General features: G+C 41.5%; 1 protein-coding gene across 1 annotated transcript in view; it reads left to right on the forward strand.

Annotated features, from left to right (window-relative positions):
• Nucleotides 1-12,122, forward strand: part of LOC139408944 (AF4/FMR2 family member 1-like) — a 69,700-nt gene that overhangs the window by 19,728 nt on the left and 37,850 nt on the right. Inside the window, exons 4-6 of the mRNA XM_071153447.1 lie at nucleotides 9,655-9,696; nucleotides 10,181-10,267; nucleotides 12,029-12,065. Of these exons, the coding sequence (XP_071009548.1) occupies nucleotides 9,655-9,696; nucleotides 10,181-10,267; nucleotides 12,029-12,065 (166 nt within the window). The remainder of the gene's footprint in view (nucleotides 1-9,654; nucleotides 9,697-10,180; nucleotides 10,268-12,028; nucleotides 12,066-12,122) is intronic.

A 12,122-nucleotide genomic window follows, 5' to 3' on the forward strand; every position in this document is an offset into this window, starting at 1 on the left:
ATACAGGCATGCCGTAAGCCAATAATTCAATATTGAATTGCAATGCTCAAAGTAGCTAGACTACCTGGCTGCTACACATAAGGAATGCAATACTGTGGTGTTATGTTGATGTTTGTTGTTATCCAGTCCAGAGGGGTATCCTACAACACAAGCTAGATATTGCTCATCCGCCTGCCGCTAACTCCAGCAGGCTTGTAACTGCGTGTGCATGTATTTTGGCTATTTGAGCGCCAAACTCTTCATTGAGACAATGCTGAAACATCAATCCATGGGCAGGTCCATGCTGCATTTTCATTTGTGACCAAATCAGCCCAGATTTAGCCTGCCCAGGAGCAGGTTAGTTCTGATGGATTTGTTGCCATATAAATTGACCTGACTAAAAAGTGAGCCATATTTGTATGACCAAAGTTACCTTGTTAACTTCTCAAACCTGATGCATAGGATACCCCTCTGGCTGCTGTTTGGAAACGGTCAATGCTGTTGTATGCTACCCAAACTAAGTTACTGTGTGTGGTGGACGATTGTACTGTAGTATGGGGTTTGGAAAGATATGTGTGTTGTGTTGAGAGAGAGAGAGTTACAGTGCTCTAGAGGAATGCTCTGTCACAACATGCTCATAACAAGCTCTGATCCTCCCCTTTCTGGGGTTTTTATAGATTTTAACTGCTCTGTCTGTGCTGTGGTGGAGTTTTATTTTATGCATGGTTAAAGCTACAATCCAGACCATTCAGATCGGCAAACATTGAATGGTTAGCCCAAGGGATATGGGGAAAGGAGTGAATTGGATCTGGCTTATACTCTACCAAAGGTTGCTACATACACACTCGTTGGGCCACCACACTCTTTCTCTTCACCTAGCCTCAGGTAGTGTTGTCCTGTCTCAGCGCAGCAGCAGCCAGTGAGTCCACACAGTTCTCCTTTGAGCCTTCTGTGTGTCACCCTGTTTATAAAGAGTCAGGGTCTAAATTAGACTAATGACCTAGTCAGCACTGGTTGATTAAGTAATAAGTGGCGCTCCTCTCCTGGCTGTGTTTGGTGCATTGTAGCGTTGCAGAATTGTATTGTTCCTAGCAGAGAAACGGAGAGAAAAGTCATACCCAATGCCACCCCACACCTCCACTCATAGTGCTGTGTGTGTGTGTGTGTGTGTGTGTGCGTAGCCAGGCAGGCAGCTATAGTAACCACTGCTGCCTCAGAGCCCAGCAGCAACACTCCACTCAGTCCTCCCTATAGCAGCACAATACATTAGCTTTGTCACCAGCTTACATAACTACTGCTGTGAACTGAGGACCACTTTAAAGTCATTATCTGAAACACAGAACCCTGAGGGGAAAAAAGCATTATATCACACTATTTTGCATTCTGAGACTGTTGGAAAGAAGTAGCGTATCCAGGCAGTTTATAAACAGTTATATTTTGATGGAGTACTTTAGTTGTTAGGCATTAACCACTACTTAGGCTATTATGGTGCAGTAGTCTGAGGTGAGAGAGAGAGAGAGAGAGAGAGAGAGAAGGGGAAAGGAGAAGTCTTGTCTGTGGTTTGCCAGTTCTGCTGTTCTAGGTTGGGACTAGGGTTGTGTCCCAAATTGTTCCCCGCCCCCTACATGGAGCACTACTTTTGACCTGCGGGCCATAAGGCCCTGGTTAAATAAAGGTAAAACAAAAAAATGCCTGGTTGACAAATTTGGGATATTTTATTAGGATCTCCATTAGATGTTGCAAAAGCAGCAGCTACTCTTCCTAAGGTCCACACTAAACATGAAACATGACGTAATACAGAACATTAATAGACAAAGACCGAACTAAATAAAATTTTTAAAAGACACATGCAGCCTAGATATCAATACATATACACAAACTATCTAGGTCAAATGGGGGGGGGGGGGGGGGCTTTGTGCTGTGAGATGTTGCTTCAACTGTTTGTTTTTTTATCCCAACCAGGTTTGCTGTTTATTTGAGCAATATGAGATGGAACAGCATTCCATGCACTAATGGCTCTATATAATACTGTACGTGGAGGCAGTTTAATTAAAAGTACTGCCGCAATTGACTAACTTATGTGTAAAGGGGTGGAGGGCACAACCAATGCATGGGGGGTTTATATACACTGTAAAACAAATATAAAGTGCTGGTCCCATACTTCATGAGCTGAAATGAAAGATACCAGAAATGTTGCATAAGCACAACATTTTTATTTCTCTCAAATGTTGTGTACAAATTGGTTTATATCCGTTAGTGAGCATTTTTGCCTTTTGTCAAGATAATCCATCCACCTGACAGGTGTGGCATATCAAGAAGCTGATTAAACAGCATGATCCTTACACAGGTGCACCTTGTGCTGGGGACAAAATAAATGTGCAGTTGTCACACAACACAATGCTGAAAATGTTGAGGGAGCGTGCAATTAGCATGCTGACTACAGGAATGCCCACCAGAGCTGTTGCCAGATAATTGATTTCTCCATAATCCGCCTCCAATGACGTTTTAGAGAATTTGTCAATACGTTTAACCGGCCTCACAATCTCTGACCACGTGTATGGCATTGTGTGGGCGTGCGGTTTGCTGATGGGCACTCTGTTTACAAAGTTGACATGGTGGTGGTGGGGTTATAGTATGGGCAGCGAACACAATTTAATTTTATCGATGGCAATTTGAATGCATAGATATCGTGACGAGAATGGCCCATTGTCGTGTCTTCATCTGCCGCCCTCATCTAATGTTTCAGCATTATAAAGGATCTGTACACTTCCTGGAAGCTGAAAATGTCCCAGTTCTTCCATGCTCACCAGACACGTCACCCGTTGAGCATGTTTTGGAGGCTCTAGATCGGCGTGTACGACACGTGGTTCTACCTTTTAAAAGTTGCAGCGTACTTCAGCATAGCTTGCATGGTGCCGCAGAATTCTAAGGCATGTTATTTGTCAGCCACTGTTACCATTAATGCTAGTTAGGGCTAGTTTGACCACCAGAGGGCATATTTGAGAAACATTTGATAGCATTCAATAATTGCTGTTCAATATGCATTTCATAAATATGACAAAAGTGTATAAATAAGACGTATGAAACACGTCGGTAAAACCACAATGAGGACATAGCAAGTTTTCATTAGTCATTGGGTACATCGTACGAAAAACAGAGTAATCTTAAATAGGCATGTAATTCATGTTCAAATTCACATAGCCACATCATTCAACAGAAATACTCATCATAAATTTAGATGATGATTTTTATTTATTTATCTGTTATTTTACCAGGTAAGTTGACTGAGAACACATTCTCATTTGCAGCAATGACCTGGGGAATAGTTACAAGGGAGAGGGGGATTAATGAGCCAATTGTTAACTGGGGGTTATTAGGTGACCGTGATGGTTTGGGGGCCAGATTGGGAATTTAGCCAGGACACCGGGGTTAACACCCCTACTTTTACGATAAGTGCCATGGGATCTTTGATGACCTCAGAGAGTAAGGATACCCGTTTAACGTCCCATCCGAAAGACGGATACAAGTTATATAAATGGAATTATAGATATACCTCTCCTTAATGCAACTGCTGTGTCAGATTTCACTTTACGGAAAAAGAAACACATGCAATAAGCTGAGACGGCGCTCAGAACAATAGAAAAATTAGCCTCCATGTTGCAGTCAACAGAAACCAGAAAATACCCCCCCCCCTTCACATTAGAGTCATCAGACAAAGTTATATTGACTGTTGACATCATCTAGTGAAAGGCGTAGGAAGTGTGAACTCATCCATATCTCGCTGTAATTTCAATGAGAGCTAGGTTGAAAATCTGCCACCCCCAGAAAAAATCCAAACAGGAAGTGGATTTTCTCAGGTTTTTGCCTGCAATATGAGTTCTGTTATACTCACAGACATAATTCAAACAGTTTTAGAAACTTCAGAGTGTTTTCTATCCAATACTAATAATATGCATATATTAGCAACTGAGACTGAGGAGCTGGCTGTTTTACAATGGGCACCTTTTCATCCAAGCTACTCAATACTGCCCCTGCAGCCATAAAAAGTTAGACTATCAGAAAGAATGTTTGCATTTATTTATTTTTAATCCAGAGCTATGAATGAGTGAGTCACTCAGCTTTATTTAGAGGCCGGGGCTATATGACTGTGCCATAACTTGATAATATACACGGCTCCAAAAAATTAAGGGAACACTAAAATAACATCCTAGATCTGAATGAAATATTCTTATTAAATACTTTTTTCTTTACATAGTTGAATGTGCTGACAACAATCACACAAATTATCAATGGAAATCAAATTTATCAACCCATGGAGGTCTGGATTTGGAGTCGCACTCAAAATTAAAGTGGAAAACCACACTACAGGCTGATCCAACTTTGATGTAATGTCCTTAAAACAAGTCAAAATGAGGCTCAATAGTGTGTGTGTGTGGCCTCCACGTGCCTGTATGACCTCCCTACAACGCCTGGGCATGCTCCTGATGAGGTGGCGGATGGTCTCCTGAGGGATCTCCTCCCAGAGCTGGACTAAAGCATCCGCCAACTCCTGGAGAGTCTGTGGTGCAACGTGGCGTTGGTGGATGGAGCAAGACATGATGTGCTCAATTGGATTCAGGTCTGGGGAACGGGCAGGGCCAGTCCATAGCATCAATGCCTTCCTCTTGCATGAACTGCTGACACACTCCAGCCACATGAGGTCTAGCATTGTCTTGCATTAGGAGCAACCCAGGGCCAACCGCACCAGCATATGGTCTCACAAGCGGTCTGAGGATCTCATCTCGGTACCTAATGGCAGTCAGGCTACCTCTGGCGAGCACATGGAGGGCTGTGTGGCCCCCCAAAGAAATGCCTCCCCACACCATGACTGACCCACCGCCAAACCGGTCATGCTCGAGGATGTTGCAGGCAGCAGAACGTTCTCCACGGCGTCTCCAGACTGTGAAGGACACAGTGGCGAATTTGCCAATCTTGGTCTTCTCTGGCAAATGCCAAACGTCCTGCACGGTGTTGGGCTGTAAGCACAACCCCCACCTGTGGACGTCGGGCCCTCATACCACCCTCATGGAGTCTGTTTCTGACCGTTTGAGCAGACACATGCACATTTGTGGCTTGCTGGAGGTCATTTTGCAGGGCTCTGGCAGTGCTCCTCCTAACACAAAGGCGGAGGTAGCGGTCCTGCTGCTGGGTTGTGGAGGAGGCCGTAGGAGGGCAACGTCTCCTGATGTACTGGCCTGTCTCCTGATAGCGCCTCCATGCTCTGGACACTACGCTGACAGACACAGCAAACCTTCTTGCCACAGCTCGCATTGATGTCCCATCCTGGATGAGCTGCACTACCTGAGCCACTTGTGTGGGTTGTAGACTCCGTCTCATGCTACCACTAGAGTGAAAGCACCGCCAGCATTCAAGTGACCAAAACATCAGCCAGGAAGCATAGGAACTGAGAAAAGTGGTCTTTTGTCACCACCTGCAGAACCACTCCTTTATTGGGGGTGTCTTGCTAATTGCCTATAATTGCCACCTGTTGTCTATTCCATTTGCACAACCGCATGCAACATTCATTGTGAATCAGTGTTGCTTCCTAAGTGGACAGTTTGATTTCACAGAAGTGTGATTGACTTGGAGTTACATTGTGTTGTTTTAAGTGTTCCCTTTATTTTTTTGAGCAGTGTATAACGATACTTATTTGTTTTTCAAAAAAACGAAAGTCCGCGATTTGTAATCAACATAAAGGCCAAAATAATAGTATTTTCCAGTTGTCAACAATTTGTTTACCTTTATTTGCCTAATATGTTCCATTATTTCTGTCATTCAGTAATATTTATTCCCACAGTAATTTATGGATCCATAAGGAAATAAACATCTGCATTTTGAATGAGTATTTGTATCATTTTGTTAACTAAAGCATAAAGATGGTGATGAAGAAATTGTACTGTACTGTATATGCTTCATCCAACATTTTGCGGTTTCATGAGGTCGCCCATACGTAGCTTTATGTAGGTGCTGTGTCTATATGACTGCATCAACTTGATTATTTAGCAGACATCACTTGCTTATGTTCAGTCAACACGTATCTTAAGAATATCATGGAATATATTAGTTTTTTTGTTGTTTCTCCATGCTTGTCTCAGAACAGCGGGGAACGGTGCTGAAATAGTAATCCACGGCGGGTAGGCTATATATAACAATATTTTTAAGATTTGTTTTTTTTGGAAAACAAAATAAAGTGAGCATTTTGTAATCTGAATAAAGGCCGTTTATTTCTGTTTTTAGAGGAACAGAAAGACATCCCGGCCAGCCAAAACCTTCCCTAACCCGGATGACACTGGGACAATTGTGCGCCGCCCTATGACCCAATCAAGGCCAGCCTGGATGTGATAAAGCCTGGATTCGAACCAGGGTGATGTCTGTTGCACTGAGATGCAGTGCCTTAGACCACTGCGCCACTCGGGAGCCATGACCAATGTATTGTCCTGCTAATAGCCCATCCTAGAAACGTTGTTTACAGAATTCACAGCCTGCCATGCTTGTGGAAAACAGGGTTAATAATACGTTTTATCCTTCCACATGGTAAAGGTTCCAATTCATAATTTTTTTAATCAATTAGTATATTTGTGTTTCACCACAATATTTGTTGTATTATTTGTTCTGTCTTTTTCTGGTGGATTAAACTGAAATTGCAACCAATCATGGCCGGTTGTGATACAGCCACCCTAACTAAGAAATACATTTGATGAAAGAATTCTCCCCCTACCCTCCTAGTTAAGTCTGTTTTGCTAATAGCCATAATGGCGCTGTACAACATAACCGTGTGTTTTGAAAGAGTATTTTCCAATTAAGCCACAATTTGTTTACCTTCATTAGACAACTTTGTTACAATATTTCTGGAATTCTGTGATATTATTCCCATAGTAATTAATTATGGATCCATAGCTAAATAAACATCTGCATTTTGAAAGATTATTTTTTTAATAATTTTATGAAGGAAAGCATGAAGTAATACAGTAATGTACAGCTTTATCCAACATTTTGCGGTTGCATGAGGTCACCCATACGCAATTTAAACATTTTGGATAGTAAAGCATTTTGAAGCTAGAAGCTGCCTGCATTTGTTTATTAGGTTACTGTGCAGTCTGACAAGTAAACAGCCTACAGTATGTACTGTAGTAAACATGCCAATACTGCCTGGCTCTGGACCAATGCATCAGCTGTCGCCCAAATTTCCACTGATGAGTGAAGATGATGAGCGATCGGCGAAGGTCATATGTAATCTGCTGGCTTCACAGCACATCGCCATCGCTCTAATCACAGTCAGAAGACCGTTGAAGAAACTTGTGTGGACTTATGGAAAGGCTCGGTAAGACATGTTAAAAATATATATATGTATAATTTATTTTTTAGATTTTTATAAGTTAGGCTATTTACAAGCAAAAGGTAAATAAAATATTGTAGCCTACACCTCACGGACTGCTATATTGTTTCCACAGTAATTCACTTTTGCCTCCTTTTTCAGGTTTCACGGCTCAATATTTATTTGGGGAAGAAATCATCAAGAGATATGCTGGACCCTATGTCAGAGAGGTGTTTCTGGGACCACATTGTTTCTTGCGTTTTTTGAATGTCTTTTTTCTCGTTATTTTATTAACGAAGCTGAAAGATGTTGATGAAGAAATGCAAAATGCCTCCAGATGTCCATCACTACTGTAAATAAAAACACAGCCTCTTTTTACATTCTTTATTGTAACCACAATGTCACAAATAATTTGTATCTACCGTTCCAAATACTTTGATAGTTTGGGATTTACAAATGTGCGCTTTTCATGTCATTTTTCATTAAATCCAGTTCGGATTTAAGTATAACTTTTTACTGACGCCTTTTAGTGAGAGGTCTAATGGTTTAATATTTAAGATGTGTCCTCCAAATTCATATCTAAGGGGCATTTTTCACACCATTATTAGTTACATAGTTTTAGTTTGGACGTGTAGACTGGCAATAAGAACAGCAGGAACATTTCAGTGCCATTAGTGCAATGCCCCTTAGTGTTGCTCTGTGCTACCCAGTGGGGTCGGGTGAGGGTCCACCTCCTCCCTTCCCCATGGACTAGGTCCATCTTCAAGAGAACTGCAAGGCAATCCCATTGTGCGCCTCTCGGGAGCCATGACCAATATAGATTGTCCTGCTAATAACAGGGTTAATATATCTGTGAGAATAGACAAAGAGCTTTTATGTAATTCTAAATGGATGATGATAATAATAATCGCATTAAAACAAGTTTTGGAGATTATTTTGTTTTCAAATAATGTAAATTGAGCAAGGAAAAAGGTTGTTCTTGAACATGGGGAGAGACAGTTGTAAATAAAGCCATTTTGTTATTTAGAATTATTTCTGTTTTTAGAGGGAGAGAAACTAAAAGCCTACAGTTATCTCATGGGTCTCCCAGTTGAGGCCGGCACGGGTATTGAACCAGCATCTGGAGCAACACAGTGTCTTAGACCGCTGCACCTCTCAGGCGCTGTACAACGTGACCGGTCGGGAGTAGGCTACAGTAAGAGCAAAATAATCCTAACATTTCCACACCCTAATTGTAGTCTAATTTTCTCTTAGAATAAAAGCTTTAGTGTAACACGTTTTAGTAAGTAACACTGAAGTCGTGCATAATTATCAGTTTCTATCTATTTGGTTTATGTCGCCCATTCATTGTCAGAGCCACACAGTAGCGCCTTGGGACCCAAAAGCATAATCTGTGCTCTAACTCCCCCTTGCGCTGGTCTGGAGCAATAAAGTAGTGACACAGGGTACTGTACTAAACCACAAATTACCTCTAAGTCCTGTAGCAAAATCGGACAACTTTAAGTTGAGCAACCACTGTAAGTGTCAAGTGTAGGCATGACCTTAGTTTGTACTGTATAAGGCTACTGAAATACATCAGTTTAAATTCAAATGTTTCACTTAACTGCCTTGCACAGCTGACTATCGGCTGAAGTGGCATCACAACAGAGTTTGTGTTGTCAGAATGTTATTCTGATAAAATAATTTGATGCACACGGCATCATTCCTGGATGTATGCCTTGTTCATATTCCTATAAATATATGGGCCATAAAGTTGATACTTCTGTGCACTAAAAACATTTTTTAATGATTAGCAACTTAAAAGGTTCCTGGTAATTGTTTTAATGATTTTTCACATGATTTTTGTATTTGAAGAATTAACAGAATGAAATGGACATTTAGGCCGGTAAAATATGAAAAATAAGCCTACACCCAAAAGGGCAGATTCTGTGATTGGTCAAACTTGAACTGAAATTCTGTGCCCACACAGACACACAAACTTATACACACACACACACACACGTACACACACACACACACACACACACACACACACACACCCTCTCCAAGCCTCAGTCTAACCTCTGAGAAGGCTCTTCTCCTCAAGCTTACTGGACTGTATCAGGTGTGAGGTCACACAAGGGTTCACTCTGTGCCTGCCTTTCTGCTTCTGTTGTAGGGTGGCTGTGTGTGTGTGTGTAGGCACGTGAAAGTCACATGGTCATAGTGGTTTCATAGTATAGACCACCATGCCTATGTTATGTATGTGTTGTTCAAGCTTCACCTCTTGGCTTATTTCTGTGTCACTCAAACTGTGTTGTGCTCCTCTCTCTGCCTTCCAGACTCTGTCAAATAAAGCTCACTGTGTGGAGGACATTCTGAGGGTAAGCTGTTCCTAAATCTTTACTTACAGCTGTGACCAATCCTACAGAGTTGAGGTGGTGGTTGGTCAATTTGTTTGTTAGTGTTATTATCATCATGATGAATGTTGGGTTGCTAAAGAGGGATCAGTCGCTGAGCACACAGCTGCTTTTCACATTCCTGTGTTAAAGCCAACCCAAGTTTACAGAGCTAGCTACTGTAGTATGCATTCTGCATTCAGGACAGAGGAGCGCTTAATGTGCTATATGAATCGGTCATAAAGGTTCTGCTGTGTAGTTAGTCCTCCCCTCTGGGTCTTAGACATTGACTTGGTAGGAGGGCATGGTGAACTCTAGTACACAACGGTGAGTCTCATTGAGATTTAAAAATCTATTTTTGCACGAGATACCTGGCCATCTGTCTTACTATGGGGCTCTAATGGCCTAGCTAATACTTATTTTCACAACTTTCTTTCGCTTGAGCTCTCTCTGCCTCTCTCTCCTTCAGGAAATGACCCACTCCTGGCCTCCTCTTCTGACTGCCATCCACACACCCAGCACAGCTGAGCCCTCCAAGTTCTCCTTCCCAGTCAAGGTGAGGTCCCTCTCAGCTCACTGAGCTGCTAAAACCTTTACAACTCAACTCCTTTTGTTTCTCTATACTCCGTTTTGAGCTTTAGGTATTTGCCTAACCTACAGTGCCTTGCGAAAGTATTCGGCCCCCTTGAACTTTGCGACCTTTTGCCACATTTCAGACTTCAAACATAAAGATATAAAACTGTATTTTTTTGTGAAGAATCAACAACAAGTGCGACACAGTCATGAAGTGGAACGACATTTATTGGATATTTCAAACTTTTTTAACAAATCAAAAACTGAAACATTGGGCGTGCAAAATTATTCAGCCCCCTTAAGTTAATACTTTGTAGCGCCACCTTTTGCTGCGATTACAGCTGTAAGTCGCTTGGGGTATGTCTCTATCAGTTTTGCACATCGAGAGACTGACATTTTTTCCCATTCCTCCTTGCAAAACAGCTCGAGCTCAGTGAGGTTGGATGGAGAGCATTTGTGAACAGCAGTTTTCAGTTCTTTCCACAGATTCTCGATTGGATTCAGGTCTGGACTTTGACTTGGCCATTCTAACACCTGGATATGTTTATTTTTGAACCATTCCATTGTAGATTTTGCTTTATGTTTTGTCTTGTTGGAAGACAAATCTCCGTCCCAGTCTCAGGTCTTTTGCAGACTCCATCAGGTTTTCTTCCAGAATGGTCCTGTATTTGGCTCCATCCATCTTCCCATCAATTTTAACCATCTTCCCTGTCCCTGCTGAAGAAAAGCAGGCCCAAACCATGATGCTGCCACCACCATGTTTGACAGTGGGGATGGTGTGTTCAGCTGTGTTGCTTTTACGCCAAACATAACATTTTGCATTGTTGCCAAAAAGTTCAATTTTGGTTTCATCTGACCAGAGCACCTTCTTCCACATGTTTGGTGTGTCGGAGACTTAATTACACACAGGTGGATTGTATTTATCATCATTAGTCATTTAGGTCAACATTGGATCATTCAGAGATCCTCACTGAACTTCTGGAGAGAGTTTGCTGCACTGAAAGTGAAGGGGCTGAATAATTTTGCACCCCCAATTTTTCAGTTTTTGATTTGTTAAAAAAGTTTCAAATATCCAATAAATGTCGTTCCACTTCGTGATTGTGTCCCACTTGTTGTTGATTCTTCACAAAAAAATACAGTTTTATATCTTTATGTTTGAAGCCTGAAATGTGGCAAAAGGTCGCAAAGTTCAAGGGGGCCGAATACTTTCGCAAGGCACTGTAAATTATCCTTGCTGGGGATTTTAACTATCTTACGTGATGATTGACAGATACAAACTGTTGATTTTGTTTGCATTGCACAGCCATCTAAGCCTATAGGCTTAACATTAAAGTTTTTTTTTCTTAAAAAAAAATGTAATTAAGCTCAAAATATGCTATTTTATTATTTTGAAAATACATTTGATTAGTCTTATCTTTCTTACGACCTGCCTAAAATAATTAATGGATTTCTTTGTGATGGTGTATATTCAATGGAATTATTAAAATTAACGCCCACCCCTACTTCCACTCTTCAATGGTGCATGCGCACAGGATATAAAAGGCTTATGCCGGCAAGAATGTGGTAAAAATGGGACTGTTTGAAACAAGGTCATATAAACATTGCCCAGTTAAATTTTGTACATTATTATTTTTTTTTTCACAGACAACTTACTGCAAGTCTTGTGTGGAAAAGCATATCTGTGAGTGTGTTCACTGTGTGTGTGTTCACTAAGGCTGTTTGCCTCTACTTTGTCCCCTCACAGGAAGCACAGCATGTCCCACCTGCATTTCCAGGACAAAGTAAGTTAATGTGGGGGAATGGGAGTCTACACTCACTTGGTATATCATGTTACATGC

Source organism: Oncorhynchus clarkii, chromosome 5, assembly GCF_045791955.1.
Source record: "Oncorhynchus clarkii lewisi isolate Uvic-CL-2024 chromosome 5, UVic_Ocla_1.0, whole genome shotgun sequence".
NCBI lineage: Eukaryota > Metazoa > Chordata > Actinopteri > Salmoniformes > Salmonidae > Oncorhynchus > Oncorhynchus clarkii.